The following is a 22215-nucleotide window of genomic DNA, read 5'->3' as shown; positions in this document are numbered from 1 at the left end:
CCCGCAGCGGAACCGCCCGTAGCCCGAGCGCCCTCCCCGACGTCTCCGGAGCCGCGGGTGGGAGGATGGCGGAGGTCGGCGCATCTCCGCGGTCCGCCGGGGACGCCGGACTTCTCCTCCGCTATGGCCCGCCCATTGTCGGGCCGGGCGTCCGGTGGCGCGACTTTGGCGCGGCGGACGCGCGGGACTCCGGCGCGGCCGCCGACGCCGATCGGGGAGCTCTGCCGCCCTTCGCTCGCTCGTCCGTCGGCTCCGCGCCGTGCGCCGCGCCCACGGGCTCGCCGCCGGGACCCGCCGGAGCGACGAGGGCGGGGGTCGCCGAACGCGCCCCCGGGGAGCCGTCGGAAGCCCGCGGCGGGCTCGTGGCCTACGCCGTCGTGGGCTCATTCGTGAAGGCGCCGCGGCCTCCCGCGTCGCCCGGAGCGCCCGGGGCCGCCGACGCCGCTGAGCGGAGCGGACCGTCGCCCCGTCGCTCGCTCAGCTCCCGTTGCTTCTACGGGCCCGGCAACTCGCACGACCCCATCCCGTGCCGGAGCCCGCGGGGCCAACCGGCCCCCGGAGACGCCGATGTGCGGCAGACCCCGTGGACCTCGCCGGAGGCGGCCGCGAGTCGAGGGTCCTCCGCCGCACCCCTGACCGGCGCTCAACGTCCCCGGGCCTCCCGCGCCGCCGAGGCGGCGTCGGAGGGCGAGAGGCGCGACGTCGCTGCCGGGCCGTCGACGCCGAGCGCCGCGGCCTCCCGGGGCCCCCCCACGGTCCCCGTGCCGCCGTGTGAAGCCAGGAGCCCCGCGCCGGCATGGACGCCGCCGCCGGGCCCGCGTTGGAAGGTGGAGGTCAGCCGGCCCGGCTACTCGCCGCGCGCCTTCGCGACGCCGCGGCCGACGCCGCCGCCGCAGCTGCTGCCGCTGGATGAGCAGGTGGGCCGGCGTGCGCGATGGGAGCGCCGGGTGGCTAAGTTACAGCAAGTTGGTACAATAGGCGATACAGGTGTGCATCTGCCAGTCATCTCGGTCAACCCATGGCACCTGGGTTTGTCACGTGACTTCCTGCCAGCAGGCGTTCTACACTTCACGTGGCCTTAAAGTGCACATAGCCTGGCACAATCGACGTGGTAATGTCACCGGCACGTAGCGCCGAATATCGGCGCCGTAGTTAGCGCCCTGCACTCCGATCCCGGTGATCCGATTTGGATCGCCGCTCACGGCCAACATCGGCGACGAAATCTGAACCGATCCGTTGACTCAGCGTTCAATGAGTACCTGGTGCGACACGTAAACAGCAGCACTGGGGAGACAGAGACGGCCAGGCATGTGCTGGCCACACTATCCTCTTGTATAGGTGCTCATGAACTTGCCACAGTAACCTGTTAGGGCTGTATGGGGACGCTGTGAATAAAAAGACGAGTTAAAATATTGGCAGCCATACTGTACATTCAGGTTTAATGTGTAGGAGTTGTGTCAGTCATTGACAGTAGGTGGAATGGAGGCTCTGCAATCTGCACGTGTAACAAAGTGGCACCGTGATGTTCACCATCTTGGCGGTTTGAGTAGAACTTTTGGCGGGAAAGTGATGCAGATGCAATCTTTGAGAGGGGGGGGGGGGGAGCGGATTGTGATGGGTGGGACGCGCGTGTACAGGGAAGAGGAGGCAGGTGTTGGCATGGCCACCGAGGGGAAGAGAAGACCAAAAGCCAGATGGAGGTGGTGGTGGTAATGAGACTGTAAGATTGGTCAATGCAGACCAGGTGGACCGGGTTACAAGGTGGTGACCTCAAGTCAAGTTGGCCGATTTAAACAAGTTGAACGTCAACTTTTCCAGAACTCCTGGATCTAGCAGAAGGAAGTGATGAGTTGGTGGCATCCACGGCAATGACTACGATGGCTGATGGAATATTTACCATAACTTTCGGAGTGCTCTCGTGTCATTGTCGATGTGCGTGTGTTGAACTTCTTTTGCACCATACGTAGCCTAACCTAATCGGAGGTGCGGGGGAAGGACAACAAACTAAACACCAAAAGCAGTTCTAAAGGAACGAGTTTTCAATCGAGATGATCTAAAAGTGCATAGCTCCAGTGGCGTCCTAATATCGGAAGGAAGAGCGTTCCACACGGCCGCAGGAGCGCATCTGAACGCGCGCGATGCAGTGTCAGTCTTTGTTTGATGGCCAGCCTTAAGCCGCCGCTGCTAGGACAACGACCGGAGTTTGCGTGATGGACGAGTGAGCGCCGTGCCATCGCGAGTCGCCCCCCCCCCCGCCCTCTCTCTCGGCTGGTGCCAGGAACCCGGCGGAGGAGGAGGATTCGGCCGTGCGGCGGAAGCGACGCAGGCCACCGTGGTGACTCGGACGCCGCGAGTCAACTCCGTCAACGTCGAGGTCATCGGGGACCACATTACGCGCTCCCCCAGCCACCCCTACGACGCGGTCAAGGTCAAGAAGGTCAGCGAGAAAGTTCTGTGTCCTACCTACCTATCTCTCTCTCTCTCTGTGCGCGGTGGGAAAGGGCCATTGCCCCGGAACGTCAGCGTTTGTTGTTGCTTTGAGTTTATTTAAGTTCCGCGTCCGTGTTGCCGCGCGCGTAGCGGTGCCGTGCGTCGGTTTCATCGACCGAGGTCGTTTTTCCGCACTCGGGGAAGGCACCTCCGGTCGCGCGTGTGTGTGACCTGCAGGCCCAGGGCAGGAGGCTCGGGGCTGAATGCCATGTCGGGGCAAACTTTTATATTTTTTGTGAGGTCTCCGGGGCAAATGGCACCTCACCCCCCCCCAACCACCTCCTTCCCTTCCACCCCCCCCCCCCGCCCCCACCACCATCTGGGTGGCGCTTCGTGTGACGGGGGCAGAGTGGTGCAGCAGTGGTTAAAATCCTGGCCAGTTGCGGGAGTGAGCGATATTTTTTTCTCTCGCGTGGAGCAATACACTCACCCTGGGTATTCACCAACCAAGCCAACCCAGGAGTCTTCTGAACACTTCACAAGTCTGAGTGAGACCTTCCTAGACAAATAATTGACGTTGGTCGTCATTGTGTGGCCACGACAGGAACGTTCATGTGAAGGATACGATCTCGTGGTGTGTGCAGTCATGCTCCAATAATTTATTCTAAATCCATTGTACTCTAAGGTGCATACAGTCAAAATAAATCGGTAAACATTCGTCCGGGTTTTTTGTTTTCAGAAGCGCCCTGAATTTTAGTTACGGCGCCTCGCCAATACAGTATGTGTGTGTTTAAGTTGTGTTCTTTTGAGTGTAATAAAAAGGTAAATTCCACGAAGCGTGTATATTTAGATATAGACTGATGGACAGGCAGTACTGGATTATCCCAGTAGCAAAAATATCTAAATATGCTGCGGGCCCCACACTTTCAAGGGCCCCGCGCTAAATGCTTTCAAGCTATCAATTCCGGTTCAGTGATTCTGCACTTGCTCTATTACTATAGTTCTATACCGCCTTCAACTTTTATGAACGACTGGGTGTTTAAGGTTAGCGATTTGTCGTATTATCTAGCTGTATAGCAAATGAAAAAATACAATTACTTTACTGTGCAAGTAAAACATCTGTTTACATATTTACAGGCCCCACACTAACTTTATCCGGCACTGCGGACAGGCAGATGTTTTGAGTACTGTGTTGTACTGTGATCTCACGAACAACCATCACCCCATTCGTCACCATCAAATGCCTTAACAGTAGAAAACTCCCCATGCAGAGTTGGCTGCGGCACTGTTTCCGCATGCGGAGAAGAGATGGAGCGATGAAATCAGCTCCGTGATTAAAAAAAAACTCTTCCATGGCAGGATTGTGAAGTGGCGGAGACTTGGGGAGGCCATCATCTAGCATTTGACTGACCAAGGCTGATTGATGATGATAATTGATTACGATGAGGAGCCGATATGCTCAACCGGACCATGCAAAAGAAATGTGCCACGTTCATCGCCAGCGCCGCATTGTAAAAATGAAAACCAGAATTCGACGGACGTCTTTGTTCAATCAACGATGCATCGTTTCTGTTACCAGGCAAGCGTTCACCGTCCTGTTTTAAATATATTCTTGAGCACCACTGTGCGCAGTGTCTTGGCTTTCTTTAATTTCCATACGTTCAACCCTTGGCTGCTTAATCATTACTCATCGCATTAATCTAACAGTGCCCCGAAGCAACGGCACCTCTCATCACAGTTGTGCCGAGACGCGGCTGTTGCATCCAGCACGCGTGTGTACAGGGTACGTAAAGTGTTTGCACGTGTACACAAATGCTGTGTAATCTACGTCAACTCAGCCTTAAATGAGTACCTGCTACGGGTGTGTAAGCATCAGCGCTGGGGAGACAAAGGCGGCCAGGCGTGGAATTGGCCACCCACACCCTCGTGTGCCGTGCCAGCAGTCTGTTGAGGCTACACAGGGGACCCTTGTCTTCGTACGTTGGAAATGGGAGCGCAAGTGGTTTGAGTGCCGCATTACAAACTCGGTGGCCTCGGTTCGAATCCTGGCCGCGGCGAAACATCAGTGGCGGTTGCACCGTGCAGCGTTCAAGCGGCTTCCGTGTCGTACAACGCGTGTGTCACCGCACGATGTCCGACGTTTCACTCCACTATGCTGGGAGCTTCCACCAACATATTTTTTTTTATTGCAGCAAATAAAAAAAGACACATGGGACGAGGTTACTTACCAGTGGCGATACGAACAAGCGAGGGAACAAATACACTGGGCAGACAAACTCACCGAGCCGACGTGCCTTCATAGGTGCTCGCTAAGCCAGCACTTGCCCCAACAAAGTGTACCGTGGCGACCTGTCTTCGTAGGTGCTCGCTAAGCCAGCACTTGCCCCAGCAAAGTGTGTGCATGCCCTTCTGATTCAGCGGTCTCTTTTTTCAAAAATACATGGGTTTTTTTTGGGTTAGATCGCGTAAATATAAACGTGCCGTTAACCCCGCCGCCGCCCGACACAGCCCAATCGCTAACGCTTGTTTGTCACGTGAACAAAACGCGCCAATTCGTTGCTAGTTGAGCGCACGGGTTGTTTGTTGGAGAGTAAAACCCCACAACAACATTTACAATTCGAGTACAGTGAGGTTTCGCCGGTAACTGCAACAACCGGCATCATCAGGCGATAGCCAAAGTTGGTCGCGGAAGCCCTCGTCCGTGGTTAAACCCGTCTCTCTCTCTCTGTCTCCCTTCATTTGTATGGACGAGTGTCGCCCTCTGCTGACCGCACGTCACTACTCGCTGCGAGCCAAAGCACTCGACCGTGGGCCCCGCGTATCCGAAGCCGCATGTGCGGTGGCTCTTTTAAAAGGACTGCAATGTGCGGTTCTTGAAGTGCGTAAACAATGGCTGTTCTTACTTTATTTATTCTGGTTGACGACCCTTGACCATGGAAGCACAGTTCACCATGGAAATCCATTTTACCATGGAAGGCCACTTCACCATGGAAGGCCACTTCACCATGGTAGGCCAGTTCACCATGGAAGGCCAATTCACAATTGAAGGCCAGTTCACCATGCAAGGTCAGTTCACCATGGAAGGCCAGTTCACCATGGAAGGCCAGGTCACCATGGAAGGCCAGTTCACCGTGGAAGGCCAGTTTACCATAGGTCAGTTCACCATGGAAGGCCAGTTCACCATAGGTCAGTTCACCATGGAAGGTCAGTTCACCATGGAAGGCCAGTTAACCATGGAAGGCCAGTTCACCATGGGCAGAGGTCGGCAACCTGCGGCTCGGGAGAGGCAAGCGGCTCATTGAGGACTGTTTCGTGGCGTTCTTTATCAAGGACCGCCGTCTCGTAATCACCACCACGCAGTGCATTGCGGCTCTTGAAATATTGAGCTTTTTTGCCGAATTCGAAAAACAAATGGCTCCTCTTGTTAGTTTCATTGTTGACCCCTGCCCTGGTGCAGGAAATTAAATGGGGGGGAGGGGGGCTGGGGGGATGGGGGGGGGCCTCCCTGTCCAATTCCCCCCCCCCTCTTCCTCCTCTTCCTAGCCCTTGGGCACCTCCAGCTCGTGGGCCCCCTGTGCCGTGACACCGATGGGGGTTGCCACCTTGTCCCGCTTTTCCCTGGATCGTCCTCTCCTTAAGGCAGTTGTCGTTCCTGGGAATTTTGTGAGTCTTCCCAGGGACATTAAAAGTCTGGGTTATTGTCAGCTGCGTAATCGCAAGGGTGATTAATCACAATAATTCACCACTCACGGCGATGATGCATGCGCATGCAGTGATGCCCTCTTTGGAGTGGTGGCGCAGTGGTTAGCACCGCTGCGCTACGAACGATTCGCGATCCGAGTTCGAATCCCGCTCACGGCCACCAACACCGATTCTGGGCCTCTCCTAGGTGGACTCAGCCTGAAATAAGGAAAGTACCTGGTGCGGCGCGTAAACAGCGCCACTCTGGAGACAAAGGCGGCCGTGCGTGGTGCTCGCTATAACAGCACTTGCACCGAAAAGTATGTTAAGGCTATACGAGGGATCTTTGTCTTGTCTTTGGAACTCCATTTAGAAACGTGCGTCTATATTATTTACATTATTTTTGCCGCTATTAATTTACACGTGATAAGCCACTTCGTTGAGCTATCACTTGTGGTCAGGTCGCTTCTGAAAAAGAAGCTAATGTCTCAGTGAGCTTTACCTGGTAAGATAAAAAAAATAGTTTAGTTTTATTTGTGTACAGTATATTATTTACGTGACTTTGTTTACCTGCCTAATGCTTTGCACTCCTATCGTATTTTTGTATTGTTTGTTGATGTAACGTTCTGACCCCGTAGCCCCAGCTGGACATCTGTTGAACAGAGCTTTATAGCTCATCGGATTCCCTCCAGTAGTCATAAAGATTCTCTCCCCCGGTACGTCATGCCGCGCCGTCAGTATCTGTCTCGTATCGGTTACACGTGATTGGCGCACGCCGCCCGGCTTGATCCACCGCCCGGCTTGATCCACCGCCCGGCTTGATCCACCGCCCGGCTTGATCCACCGCCCGGCTTGATTCACCGCCCGGCTTGATCCACCGCCCGGCTTGATCCACCGCCCGGCTTGATCCACCGCCCCGCTTGATCCACCGCCCACATTACACCAGACACTGACGCTCCAACTGAGCCATCCCTCTCTCGATTCGTCTTGGGGCAATACAAACACTCTGACGCTCGCTCGCTCGCTCGCTGCGTGCCTCGATCCGTGGTGCCAATGTGAGCCGCAGACGTCAACAACAACAACAACCGCCGTACGACACGCTCAGTGTGTGGCGTCTAAGGTGTGGCGTTCACCTCCAAAGGGTCCTTAGATCGCCACCGAGCACGGAAGAGTTCAGGAAACTCAGCTGGGCCTCATCGCTTTCCTCTGAGCTTTTCCTCGAGCACGCCCTCTCTAATTTTTATTTTATTTTTCTAGTCGTGTCTTGATTTTATGGGTAGGGATACCGTCGTTTAATTCACGCTGTAAAGTGTTTAACAAAAAAACAAACTAATTGAATGAAGGTGTAATTCGAAGTCAAGTCGAAGTTGTGGAAGGCTCGAAGGTTCAGGAGGTGGCGGGCATGGGTAGGACAGTGACCCCGTGACCTCCTACCGAGACAGGCGACGGTGGTATGGGCTCACTGACGCACGCCCGCGTGTTAACATCTACACGGACACGGCCTTCGTGCATTCCGTCTCGATCCAGAAGCTCGCGAGAGGCGCGTGCGTTTAAACATAAACAAGATACCCCACCCCCCACTCCACCCCCCACTCTACCCCTACTGCACCCCCCCACTCCACCCCCCCACTCCACATCCCCCCCCACCCACGCCCCTTAAATAAACAGCGTGTAATAATCACAAATAATAATAATAATTGATGTGCCTGCCCGTTCTGCGGCGTTAATTGATGCGTTTTGATTGTATTCACACCCAGCGAGCTGTGAAGGGCATCCCGAGATCAATTCAATGCCGATTGATGACTTTGGTTTCTCAATTTTTTTTTTAATGTCCCATTATAATTCTCCCTCGCCCACCCCCCGCATTGAATTGGCCGTCGTTTCCCCAACAATTTGGCTGACTTAGACAATAAAAGTTATCCCTCTCCTTTGTTGTGGCGCTGGCGCTTTGTGGCACTAGACGCGTTGTGGTTGTGGCTCTGACGCGTTGTGGTTGTGGCACTAGACGCGTTGTGGTTGTGGCACTAGACGCGTTGTGGTTGTGGCTCTGACGCGTTGTGGTTGTTGTGCTGACGGGTTGTGGCGCTGGCGCGTTGTGACGCTGACGCTTTTCAACTACGGTTGAGAGTGCGAATGCAGTTCTTGCCCAATGTGTCCCAGAGTACTGGGCGCTCTTTTCAAAAAAAGTAATCATTCTCATTCTTAAATCATTAGTATAACCGTGTTTCCAAACTAACGTGTACTCTCTCTGTATTGACATGTCCTATGCACGAATATCAGTCTGTGTATCTCGATGTATTTCTATGAGTCTCTATATATATGAGTTTCTATGTATCAAGAAGTTTGCTATATGGGCCACCGTTTGGCTTGCATGGCCGCAATCACACCTCTGTGGCTCGTGGCTCTAATTTTCCATTCACGAAGCAGATCAATTCGAGGCTTGTATAGCCTCAATGGGCTCTCAGCTGGTTGATAATGAAACGTTCGGCCTCTTTACATATTTAGAAATCCGAATTGGATTTATTTTTTGTTTTTAACGGTTGAGCTTTTGCAAGATCCAGCGAGCGGAATCGGTAAATCGTAGTGCCTTCTTGTGTGCCGATTCTACTAAACCCAAGACATCTGGCTTTGGGTTTTTTTTTCTCTCTCTTCTGGCCAGTCTGTGCTGCTGGCAGTGCAAAATAAAACGAAAAGTATCACGATGCGTTGAGGAGGGCAAAGACAAAGATCCCCCGTCTAGCCTTGCCAGACTCTTGGGGCAAGTGCTGTTAGCGAGCAGCACCTATGAAGGCCGGCACGGCACACGAGGGGGTGGGTGGCCAGCACCACGCCCGGCCACCCTTGTCTCCCCAGTGGCGATGTTTACACATCGAAAGAGGTACTCATTTGAAACCGAGTCGACCTAGGGGAGGCCCGGGAGCAGTTCAGACAATTGTCACCGGTGATGGCAGTGAGTGGGAATCAAACCTGGGTCGCTGGATCCGTAGCGCAGCGCGCTAACCGCTACACCGCCGCTCCCCCACTCAGTTCCAAATAACACGCATACAGACGTGTACAATAATTGCTGTCGAGTTTCACTCTGAAAGACGCACGCTTAGGGAACACGAATCGCCGTAACGATGCGGTGAGCGTCACCGTTAGAATGCGTTGTAAATGCGTCACAACGCGGTTATGGCGGACCTCTGGAGTGGGTTTTTGGCCTACTCCTCCACGTTGACCAGGCGTTTTCTGGAAGAGATTTGGGCGTGCGTGCCCACCACAATCTACTCCACCACACGCGACCTGCCCCATCATAGACTAACCGTGGTCCACCCATTCCTACCGACGGGTGGACGTAGCCGGCAGGGGGAGGCAGTGGGGGAGGCAAGAGGGAAGGAATTGAATACCTGGCACCATTGATCCAACTGCCGTCGGTGACCTCTGGATTGCAAATCCGAGGGGGGGGGACGGGGACGGAAAGGAATTCAGGTTCAAAAGGTCAAGGTGCAGCCCTGAAATTGCTTGGTCATGCACTCTCCTACCTCTTCCCTCTCATCCCACTCTACTCCCTTCCACGCACTCTCCTACCTCTCCCCTCTCATCCCACTCTACTCCCCCTCCACGCACTCTCCTGCCTCTCCCCTCTCATCTCACTCTACTCCCCTCCACGCACTCCTCTCTCATCTCACTCTACTCCCCTCCACACACTCACCTACCTCTCCCCTCTCACCCCACTCTACTCCCCTCCACGCACTCTCCTACCTCTCCCCTCTCATCTCACTCTATTCCCCTCCACCCACTCTCCTACCTCTCTCCGTCTCACCATACCCCCTCCACGTGCTCTCCTACCTCTCCCCGTCTCACCCTAAACCCCTTCACGCCCCACGTACTCTCCGCCCTAGCAACGGAGGGATTCCAGTGGAAGTCCTCGGTCGACCCGCGCCCGGTGGGAGGTCCGCTCCTTCTCACGCTCCCGCCTCTGCCGCCTCCGAGATCCGGGATTCCTTTCTTCCAGCCACCCGTCTCCCTGCCTCCTGTCAACGTAGTCCTCCTCCACAGTAGAGGCGTTTTGGGGGGTTAGATCATGTAAATGTATAAATGTGTCGTCCAACCTGCCACCACCCGACGCAGCCAATTAGTAAGGTTTGTCACCTAAACAGAGCATGCCAATTCGTTACGAGTAGAGCACACCGGTGTGTTGGAGAGTAAACCCACAACATTTACCAATCTCTTCATATACTCTCCAACAACACAGTAACGAATTGGCCACGTTCTGTTTACGTGACAACCCTTACTAGCTGGCTGCGTCGGGTGGTGGTAGCTTTAACGACACATTTATATATTTACGCGATCTAACCCCAAAAAAATAAAAACCTCTTACGGATATTCGTTGCGAAAGCCTCCTACGTGTTGAACTGTAGCCCTCCTCCACCTCCTACGACTCGCTGTCTCCCACAGTCGTTGAACAGCGACTTCCTCGCCCCCCCCCCCCCCCGTGTAGTGCACGTGCCACCGGTCTCGCCCAGCATCTCGAGGTGGGGTGTCGCCCTATCGTGGTGTCTCTTCATTGCGAGGGCCCGCGGGCCACTGGCGGCCTCTGAGTGGCCTTCATGTGCGGGCCTCTGACGTGCACCCCACCACCCACTCCCCACCGACAATACACAAACGGTGAAAACTCCCCCCACCACCACCACCACCATCGTCATCACCGTGCTGCTGCTGTCAAACCCAACCATGGTTTTAAATGTGTGGCGGCCCTCGCACTGATGATGTCTTGTCGGCGAAAGTGCCCGTCCCCCCCCCCCCTCCTCTGATAATGAGCGAAGATCGCTGCTCTCGAATGCCCGCGTCACACTCTAAGGTGACGTGGGCAATGCAAGGTCACGCTGTAAGGTCACACTGTAAGGTCACGCTGTGAGGTCACGCGCGTGCCAAAACGTCGGTGTCTTCCGCGCGTTTTCTCAGTTCACTCGACACAAATGGCCCACGGAGAGGGCTGTCACATCGCGGCAGGCTGCTGCTGCTGCTGCTGGTGGTGCTGGTGTTGTTGTTTTTCGAGATACGAATGCGGTGCCACGGCATTCCATCGTGCGCCGACTGACCGCCACGACGCTTCCTGGTCTGGCTGGCTCGGCAGTCGGGCGGAGGTGACACAGTCGCCTCGCGTGCACCCCCGAGGGAACGGGGATTGTGAAAATGAAGTTGAAATAGCTCCTCTGACATTGTCATGAGAATAGTTGCACGAGCGTAACGGAGGACTGTACGCGCCTTTGTCAATCCGCTGCCCTATGAAGGTGCTCCTCTGCGGTGTAGGGGTTCGGGTGACCATACTTCACCACGCCGGGTTTGGCGCTGGTTTGGTGAAGCGGGGCGATGTCCAGAATCGGTGAAGGCAGGTGGCACGAGTTCTCGCCGTAGCGGGTTTCAGAGCGAAGTGCGCTAACCACGCCGCCGCCGCTCCCCCGCTGCTCTGAATGTGCTTCAGGAACCATAGCGTGGTGTGACGGGAGGTTCTTATTGGGACCACTGCGTGGTGTGACGGGAAGTTCCTTTTGGAACCAGAGCGTGGTGTGACGGGACATTCTGCGGAAGTTCATAAGTTATTTTTTTTGCGCGTGTCACCCTCTCAAGGGTGCGGAGACAGGGACTACTTTATCCCTGGATACAGGGACTACTTTATACCTGGAGACAGGGACTACTTTATCCCTGGAGACAAGGACTACTTTATCCCTGGAGACAGGGACAACTTTATCCCTGGAACCAGAGCGTGGTGTGACGGGACGTTCTGCGGAAGTTCATAAGTTATTTTTTTTGCGCTTGTCACCCTCTCAAGGGTGCGGAGACAGGGACTACTTTATCCCTGGAGACAGGGACTACTTTATACCTGGAGACAGGGACTACTTTATCCCTGGAGACAAGGACTACTTTATCCCTGGAGACAGGGACTACTTTATCCCTGGAGACAGGGACTACTTTATACCTGGAGACAGGGACTACTTTATCCCTGGAGACAGGGACTATTTTATCCCTGGAGACAGAGACTACTTCATACCTGGAGACAGGGACTACTTTATACCTGGAGACAGGGACTACTTTATACCTGGAGACAGGGACTACTTTATCCCTGGAGAGAGGAACTACTTTATGCCTGGAGACAGGGACTACTTTATCCCTGGACACAGGGACTACTTTATCCCTGGACACAGGGACTACTTTATCCCTGGACACAGGGACTACTTTATACCTGGAGACAGGGACTACTTTATCCCTGGAGACAAGGACTACATTATCCCTGGAGACAGGGACTACTTTATCCCTGGAACCAGAGCGTGGTGTGACGGGACGTTCTGCGGAAGTTCATAAGTTATTTTTTTTGCGCGTGTCACCCTCTCAAGGGTGCGGAGACAGGGACTACTTTATCCCTGGATACAGGGACTACTTTATACCTGGAGACAGGGACTACTTTATCCCTGGAGACAAGGACTACTTTATCCCTGGAGACAGGGACAACTTTATCCCTGGAACCAGAGCGTGGTGTGACGGGACGTTCTGCGGAAGTTCATAAGTTATTTTTTTTGCGCTTGTCACCCTCTCAAGGGTGCGGAGACAGGGACTACTTTATCCCTGGAGACAGGGACTACTTTATACCTGGAGACAGGGACTACTTTATCCCTGGAGACAAGGACTACTTTATCCCTGGAGACAGGGACTACTTTATCCCTGGAGACAGAGACTACTTTATACCTGGAGACAGGGACTACTTTATCCCTGGAGACAGGGACTATTTTATCCCTGGAGACAGAGACTACTTCATACCTGGAGACAGGGACTACTTTATACCTGGAGACAGGGACTACTTTATATCTGGAGACAGGGACTACTTTATCCCTGGAGAGAGGAACTACTTTATGCCTGGAGACAGGGACTACTTTATCCCTGGACACAGGGACTACTTTATCCCTGGACACAGGGACTACTTTATCCCTGGACACAGGGACTACTTTATACCTGGAGACAGGGACTACTTTATACCTGGAGACACGGACTACTTTATCCCTGGACACAGGGACTACTTTATCCCTGGAGACAGGAACTACTTCCGCTGGCGTGGCTTTGCAACCCAATACAAGCGGGTCCTTGGGTACCTCTTGAATAATTCAGTGAAATCAGTTGCTACCGTTTTCGCTGACTCTACTTTCGGTTTAATGAAGAGGCGGTAACTAAATAAATATTCATTTGCTTTAAATACCTTTGTTGTTTAACGGCCTTTTTTGTTCGTCGAAGGTATGCCGAGTCACGATGTTGGTGGAATCTCTCGAAGTTCATTCATTCGATTCATTCACAGTGTCCAGGCACGTGACTTTCTCAGTGGCAGAGCGAGCGGGTCGCGCGATCTGAAGCACGCGAGTTCACATCCTGGTCCTGGGGGGTCCGGGTGCGGGGTGGGTTGACTCAACCCATCATCCCTCCAGGGTTGGTAAAAAAAATGTACCTAATGTATGCTGAACTTCTTTCGTACCGTACGTAGCCAAGTACAGTGCCACTTTGCGGGGACGCCAACAGTGGTTGCCGTATGGATGGACTCGCTCCCGCCATGGGAATGTGGAATATTCCGGCACTGTTTCATGGCTGTAAACTGGAGATTTGGGCATAATTTCCTCAATGCTAATTTTGAGCAGGCCATCGACGTTGACCCGACTTTTTATTTACGAACCGATATTAAACATTTATTCAACAAACCTAATCCCCTGGCAAAAATCCCATCTCGGAAGAGCTTCAGACAACATCGAGAGAGAGGAGAGAGAGGAGAGAGAGGAGAGAGCGCATAATGGACGAGATACTTGAGAATTGTCTGTGGCCAAAGCCACGGGAAAAATATATTTTCTTACAGGCGTATCAATTTCACGGGCTTGATAAGGAAAACATCAGATAACGCAAACAACATGACTCCAGTGGGAGAGAAGAGGGGGAAAAAAAGGTGCCATCCATGATGCGCACCGCGACTGATGGATTCATCGGGTTGAGGGGTGCGTGAAGCGTTGAACGCATTGAATGATTTTTGTTGCTGTTGCGTTGAATGCAGAGACGCACGCATTCACACCGTGGGGGAAAGTGAGTTGGTGGGGCTTGGGTGGAAAGGAACGAACGATGCCCGATAGTCAAGAACAATACCGGAGCGGCAGCCAAGGAATGGAACGTGTCAACCCCCTGGGGGAGAGATGGAGCGATGAAATCAGTTCATGCGCAGGTGCCGGGTGGATTATTACATCGCAGGTGGCGCCGGTGGCAGCTTGGGAAGGCCTTCATCCAGCGGTGGATTGACCACGGCTGATGATGATGATGAGACACCAAAAGGTTGACTGACAAAGATTTGACCCGTGTAGCTTTAAACGACTTTTGGGGCAAGTGCTGTTAGCGAGTAGCACTGATGAGGGCTGGCTCGGTACACGAGGGGGTGGGTGGCCAGCACCACGCCCGACCGCCTTTGTATCCCCAGTGGCGATGTTTACACACCGTACCAGGTATTTATTTGAGGCCGAGTCGTCCTCGGGAAGACCCATGACCGGCTCAGATAATCGTCACCGGTTTTGTTGGTGGCCGTGAGCGGGAATCGAACTTGGGTCGCCGGGTTCGTAGCGCAGCGCGCTAACCACTACACTACAATGCGTTACGCTTCCACATGCGAGGGTCACGTGACAGATTTGATGTCACAGCTCACTTGCCGTGCATAAAATATATACATTATTGAGCTCCTCCCCCCCAAAAAAAACATACACAAGAAAAGTGTATTTGAATAATTTTTGCATGGTGTACAGTCTGGAAAGTACCCACATGGCAAATTTGAAGTTTGTTGCATGTCGGGAAGTACGCTAAACATTTTGAACAGACACACATTCACAACTTTTGCCTTATATATGTAGATATATACATTGTGTTTGAAACTGATTGGCCTACACCAGAGGCAGACAGCCTTCTTAATAGCTTTGTCCGAACATCATTCCACCAGTTTTATTGCCAGAAAGGTTCAAACACTTTTTGTTTGTCTTGACTTGAAGCTTTCGTGACTGCAGGAATCCAACACTCTCTGGTTCTTTCGGTAAAGTCACGTAGGTAGAAAAAAAAAATTAACAAAAGGAAACACGACGTTTCGGTCGAAACACAAGCGTCCGTCTTCAGGTTGCATGCCACGAGTGTGGTATCGTACCGTGCAGTACATTTCTGTACACCCGACGCAAAGATGCTTCGCGTAAAACGGGGTTGGGTGGAAGCGAAGGCTTGGAAGAAGCGACGGACGACGAGACGATGCCATCAGCGACGTGAGTGCGCGGGCGAGGCGACGCGAACCGGCTGACGGTGTTCCGCAAGGCGACGGCGACTTCGCGAGGAGACGCATCGGCGTTGCCACCCGCTTTAGATTTGACTCGCGCAGTCCGGGAATCTGTGAGCGGGTGGCAGGCATTGATAGGGCGCCGTGGTGGCGCCCTATCAATGCCTGTCACCCGCTCACAGATTACCTCGCCGGGTATTCGGGAGGTCGTGGGCTCGATCCCGACCCTGATGCCTGTTGTATATTAGGAGTTTGCTGTGTGTGTCTCTCTCTCATCATCACGGTGGCGAGGAGATGTTAACTACCTCGCCGGGTATTCAGGAGGTCGTGGGCTCGATCCCGACCCTGATGCCTGTTGTATATTAGGAGTTTGCTGTGTGTCTCTCTCTCTCATCATCACGGTGGCGAGGAGATGTTAACTACCTCGCCGGGTATTCAGGAGGTCGTGGGTTCCATCCAGACCCTGATGTCTGTTGTCTATTAGGAGTTTGCTGTGTCTCTCTCTCATCATCATCACGGTGGCGAGGAGATGTTAACTACCTCGCCGGGTATTCAGGAGGTCGTGGGTTCGATCTCGACCCTGATGCCTGTTGTCTATTAGGAGTTTGCTGTGTGTCTCTCTCTCATCATCACGGTGGCTAAGAGATGTGAACTACCTCGCCGGGTATTCAGGAGGTCGTGGGTTCGATCCCGACCCCTGAACCCCTGCTGTGGTATATTTGGAGTTTGCTGTGTCTCTCTCTACGTGGTCGCGTGGACTTTTCTGCGTGTCCTCCGGTTTTTCCCCCTCCACGTTAAGAATCAACATCACGCATTGTGGAGTATTTGACTGCCACTTCGAATGAGCTATCAGTTGCGGCATCGTCGCTTCTTAAAAAGAGTAATGTTGCTCAGTGGGCCTTGCCTGGTAACATTAAATAAAGTTTCGCTTAAATAGTTTATCGCCATTGCAGGGGTAACGATGAAGCACACGTGAACAAGTTATGTGCGTCGCATTCCTACCCAGCACGTGTCTACAAACCCAATGACTTTGTCAGGTAACGAGGCCGCTTAACGCACGCCAGACACAGGCGCCTCTATGGGGGTCCGCTCGTGAGCCGTGAGGCGTGAGTCGGGACTCACCCCTCCCACCCACTCGACTCGCCCCTCCCACCCACTCGAATCGCCCCTCCCACCCACTCGACTCGCTCCTCCCACCCACTCGACTCGCCCCTCCCACCCACTCGACTCGCCCCTCCCACCCACTCGACTCGCCCCTCCACCCACTCGACTCACCCCTCCACCCACTCGACTCACCCCTCCACCCACTCGACTCACCCCTCCACCCACTCGACTCACCCCTCCACCCACTCGACTCGCCCTTCCCACCCCACCCTTCCACCCACTCGACTCACCCCTCCACCCACTCGACTCGCCCCTCCACCCATTCGACTCACCCCTCCACCCCCACTCGACTCGCCTCTTCCACCCACTCGACTCACCCCTCCCACCCACTCGACTCACCCCTCCCACCCACTCGACTCGCCCCTCCCACCCACTCGACTCGCCCCTCCCACCCACTCGACTCGCCCCTCCCACCCACTCGACTCGCCCCTCCCACCCACTCGACTCGCCCCTCCCACCCACTCGACTCGCCCCTCCCACCCACTCGAATCGCCCCTCCCACCCACTCGACTCGCCCCTCCCACCCACTCGACTCGCCCCTCCCACCCACTCGACTCGCCCCTCCCACCCACTCGACTCGCCCCTCCACCCACTCGACTCACCCCTTCACCCACTCGACTCACCCCTCCACCCACTCGACTCACCCCTCCACCCACTCGACTCGCCCTTCCCACCCCACCCTTCCACCCACTCGACTCACCCCTCCACCCACTCGACTCGCCCCTCCACCCATTCGACTCACCCCTCCACCCCCACTCGACTCGCCTCTTCCACCCACTCGACTCACCCCTCCCACCCACTCGACTCACCCCTCCCACCCACTCGACTCGCCCCTCCCACCCACTCGACTCGCCCCTCCCACCCACTCGACTCGCCCCTCCCACCCACTCGACTCGCCCCTCCCACCCACTCGACTCGCCCCTCCCACCCGCTCGACTCGCCCCTCCCACCCACTCGACTCGCCCCTCCCACCCACTCGACTCGCCCCTCCCACCCCCACCCCTCCACCCACTCGACTCGCCCCTCCCACCCACTCAACTCGCCCCTCCCACCCACTCGACTCGCCCCTCCCACCCACTCGACTCGCCCCTCCCACCCACTCGACTCGCCCCTCCCACCCCCACCCCTCCACCCACTCGACTCGCCCCTCCCACCTCACCCCTCCACCCACTCGACTCACCCCTCCACCCACTCGACTCGCCCCTCCCACCCCACCCCTCCACCCACTCGACTCACCCCTCCACCCACTCGACTCGCCCCTCCACCCACTCGACTCACCCCTCCACCCACTCGACTCGCCCCTCCCACCCCACCCCTCCACCCACTCGACTCGCCCCTCCCACCCACTCGACTCACCCCTCCACCCACTCGACTCACCCCTGCCACCCACTCGACTCACCCCTCCACCCACTTGACGCCCCCCTCCCACCCCACCCCTCCACCCACTCGACTCACCCCTCCACCCACTCGACTCGCCCCACCCACTCGACTCGCCCCACCCACTCGACTCGCCCCGCCCACCCACTCGACTCGCCCCTCCCACCCACTCGACTCGCCCCTCCACCCACTCGACTCACCCCTCCACCCACTCGACTCACCCCTCCACCCACTCGACTCGCCCCTCCACCCACTCGACTCGCCCCTCCCACCCACTCGACTCGCCCCTCCCACCCACTCGACTCGCCCCTCCACCCACTCGACTCGCCCCTCCCACCCACTCGACTCACCCCTCCACCCACTCGACTCACCCCTCCCACCCACTCGACTCACCCCTCCCACCCACTCGACTCACCCCTACCACACGAACCGGGCATCAGCATGATTCATGCCGACTCCCTCCCGCGAGCACGTGCCGGGCCAAACCAAGTGGCCCCGCACTGGCAGGGGTGTTCACGTTGGATGCGGTGGTGGTGTCGTGGCCAGTTCGCCGGGCTACGAACCCGGCGGCCCGAGTTGGGGGCCGTCCATAAATGACGTCACGCACCTGGGGGGGGGGGGGACAGACATTTGTGACGATGTGTGACGAGGTGGGGGGGGGGGTTTGAGAAATGTGACGTCACATCAAAATGCGCAACTTTAAATAAATATAGACAACACGTTCTACTTCATTATATATACTTTTTAATAAATGTTTTCTCCTACAACATCAGAGTGCAGCGCCACATTAAATACGCACTACAATGACAATAGTTTAAAGCGAAAAGAAGCACGTTTTATTTTTTTAGGGGGGTGGGGGGCAGAGCTTTGTGACGTCATATTTGAGGGGGGGGGCTAACTTTTTGTGACGTCGTGTGACGACGGGGGGGGGGGGTCAAAAATCCTCCAAAATCGCGTGACGTCATTTATGGACGGCTCCTTGGATTCCCGCCCACCGGTCACTGGCGCCAATGACGATCATCCGAAACCGGTGCCTCTAAGGTCGACTAACAGGCTCGCGACACGAGCACCTGGTGCGGCGTGCGGTAAACATCGCCACCGGGGAGACAAAGGCGGCCGGGCGCGCGTGGTGCTGGCCACCCACCCCACCGGTCTGCCACAGTGCCGGGCCCTTCATCGGCGCGACTCGCTCGCACAGCACGTGCCCCCCCCCCCCAAACAGACTTGTCCAGGGGCTTCCATGCGCGGAGGGGATCCTCCCTTGGTGGTTGAGGGGGTGGCGGGGGTTGTGTGGGTGGCGGTGGTTGAGGGGGTGGCGGGGGTTTAGGGGGTGGTGGGGGTTGTGGGGTGGTGGGGGTGGTGGGGGTTGAGGGGGTTGTGGGGGTGCAGCAGCCGTGGCGGGGGTGGGAGGCGGCGCTGAGCCACGGCGGGTCACAGAGCGTGCGGCTTGCGCTGCAAGACGGAGAGACGGAGAGAGACACAGAGAGAGAGAGACACACAGAGAGACACAGAGATAGAGAGAGAGACACAGAGAGAGAGACACAGAGAGAGAGACACACAGAGAGAGACACAGAGAGAGAGACACAGAGATATAGACAGAGAGAGACACAGAGATAGAGACAGAGAGAGACACAGAGATAGAGAGACACAGAGATAGAGAGAGAGAGACACAGAGAGAGAGAGAGACACAGAGATAGAGACAGAGAGAGACAGAGAGAGACACACAGAGACAGAGAGATAGAGAGAGACAGAGAGACATACAGAGAGAGACACACAAAGAGAGACGCACAGAGATAGAGACAGAGAGAGACAGAGAGATAGAGAGAGACAGAGACACACAGAGAGACAGACAGAGACGGAGAGACCCAACCACACCGGGCGTTGTTGCAACCAGGAACGGCGGATCGTTCCCTCTTCCTCGTGGGCCAAGCGATTTATTTATTTATTTATTCCCTCGTCATTTCGCTCTCCTGCCGATATTTTTTGTTGTTGCTGCAGGAGGAGCAAACCGCCAATCGCACTCCTCAAATCCGCTCCTCCTCCTCCCCATTCCCATCCCACCCATCCACCTACTCTCCTCCCACCACCCCCCCACCACCACTACCCCCCCACCACCACCACCAACCCACCCCCACCACCAACCCACCCCCCACCATCCGCTCTCCCGGTCCGTTCGCTCGCTCGCCGCGATGAATTTCATTGCACGCTCAGCGCAGCGAAGCGCCGAGTGAGTGAGAGACTCGGGATCGGACGTGAAATCTCGGCCAAGTGGATTCCCTCCGCCCTGGCCGCGCGGGGCAGCCCCGAAATGAGCTATGTAGGTTGAGCGTCTTGAGCTGTCGCCCCCGCTGCTACTGCCACTGCTGCTGCTGCAGCCACTGCTGCTACTGCTGCTGCTACTGCTGCTACTGCTGCCACTGCTACTGCTGCCAGCTGTCTTTGCCTTCTCGGCAAAAGTGGCTCGACACTACTGACAGTGTTTGCTGCCGACGTCGCTGCTCCATCCAGCCTCTGCTGCCACTTTTTGGCAGAGGCGCAATTCTCTCGCCGAACGTCGTGAAGACGGCGGCGGCGGCGGCGGTGGCGTCGCCCGCTCGCCATGAACTGGATTCCGGGAGACGCGGCCGAATGGGCTTCATCTGCACCGCGTCAGGTACCGCGATGCGCGCTCTCTCTCTCTCTCTGTCTCGCGCGCGCGCGCACCACCACCACACGCTATCACCACCACCTTACGCCACCACCACCACACACCACCACACGCCACCACCACACACCACCACCACCACGACACGCCACCACCACCACACGCCACCACCACTCACCACCACCACGACTACCACCACCACCACACGCCACCACCACACGCTATCACCACTCACCACCACCACCACACGCCACCACCACTCACCACCACCACCACCACGACTACCACCACCACCACACGCCACCACCACACGCTATCACCACTCACCACCACCACCACACGCCACCACCACTCACCACCACCACCACGACTACCACCACCACACGCCACCACGGCACGGTGATTGTCGTTGCATCTTCTCGCTCTCGTCGCGTGCAAGACGAAAAGCCACAATTCCGTGCCGGCTGACGCTGAGTTTGATCGCAGTGCAGAACCAGTTGGTGCTGAGAGCCCTGATATGTTCGGGGGGGGGAACGAACAAACCAACAACAACAACCCCGGACTGCAGCGCGTGTCGATCCGTGAGTGTTTCGTTATCTAAAACGCACGTGCGCGTGGGACCATAGGAGTGCAGTGCAGCGAACGGATTCGGCTGCTCCGCTCCGGCTCTCTCAGCGGGCAAGCGTTCGCCTCGCGTGCCCGACGATCAGCCCGGCGTCCCAAAGCTGTGCGCTGGCTTAGCCCCGCTTAGCCCTCTGAGATCTGACGACAGAGGGCGGACTGCAACGATAAGACGACAACAGCAGCAGCAGCAGCACAACATTTCGAATGAGATTTACGCGGCATTCGTCCGTCGCGGCCGCCTTCGTCACGATCCACGGGGCGGGGGGGGGGTGGGAGATCGCCCGTTTAAAGGTGTCCGTCGCACGTTCGGTCATTTTGTTTTCCACGATCCTCTGCCTTGTGCCGGTGTGGCTCAAGTCGTTGGCCGCGTCTTGTCTGGCACCGATCTCTTCTCACGTCGTCGTCGTCGTCGTCAAGCGATTTCTCCGCGAGGTCTTCCTCTCTTTCCGGCTCCTTGCGGGAGGAATGAGGACACTAAGTGTTTGCGAACGACGACGAGCTTTTAATCTTCCTGTTTTGTGCCCATCATACATACACACGTGTCCAAAGAGTGCCAGTTTCTTTCTCGTCACCGCCTCCATCATCATCAGCTGGTTGTCATCTTCTTCTACGTAAAACCTTTTCCTTACTTATGCTTTGGTCACTCTTTGGGTCCAGCTTAGATGCAGCAGTATCCTTCCGTAGCGATGGATTCCGAGTGCCCATATCGTATCTCTTGGCAGTATTTGTTGATGTCTCAAAGCTCGCAGGCATACAAAGCTCTGCTGAACACGCATGTTCTTAAGAAGTGCAGTTTGGTCTTGTAGCTCTGGGTCACACGCGAACCGTTCGTGCACTCCTCTGCTTACGAACTTTCAGAGATACGAACAAACCTGTCCGTATGTCCAGTCTCCTGTTCGGACCGAGAGTCGTAAGTTCAACCACCGCACAACATATGAAGAACCAGTGGCATCTACATCTGCAGAACATGAAGAACCAGTGGCATCTA

The 22215-nt window shown here is 55.7% G+C and overlaps 1 protein-coding gene across 3 annotated transcripts in view; it reads left to right on the top strand.

Moving 5' to 3' along the window:
• The first annotated feature begins 807 nt into the window (after positions 1-807).
• LOC116951063 (PH and SEC7 domain-containing protein 2-like) overlaps positions 808-22215 on the top strand; it is a 195378-nt gene continuing 173970 nt past the window's right edge. For 2 of the 3 annotated variants that reach the window (XM_076073282.1, XM_032969429.2), the window contains exons 1-2: positions 808-917; positions 2279-2437. Coding sequence is in view for 1 of the 3 variants with exons in the window: in XM_032969426.2 (XP_032825317.2) it covers positions 20559-20612 (54 nt within the window). In the remaining 2 variants the exon portion in view is untranslated. Of the gene's footprint in view, positions 918-2278; positions 2438-20116; positions 20613-22215 lie in introns of those variants that run through there. The other variant, XM_032969426.2, reaches the window with a different exon arrangement.

This window comes from Petromyzon marinus, chromosome 41, assembly GCF_048934315.1.
Source record: "Petromyzon marinus isolate PM22_M1 ecotype Great Lakes invasive population chromosome 41, UKy_Petmar_22M1.pri1.0, whole genome shotgun sequence".
Lineage (NCBI taxonomy): Eukaryota > Metazoa > Chordata > Hyperoartia > Petromyzontiformes > Petromyzontidae > Petromyzon > Petromyzon marinus.
This window is presented reverse-complemented; position numbering and strand designations above follow the sequence as displayed.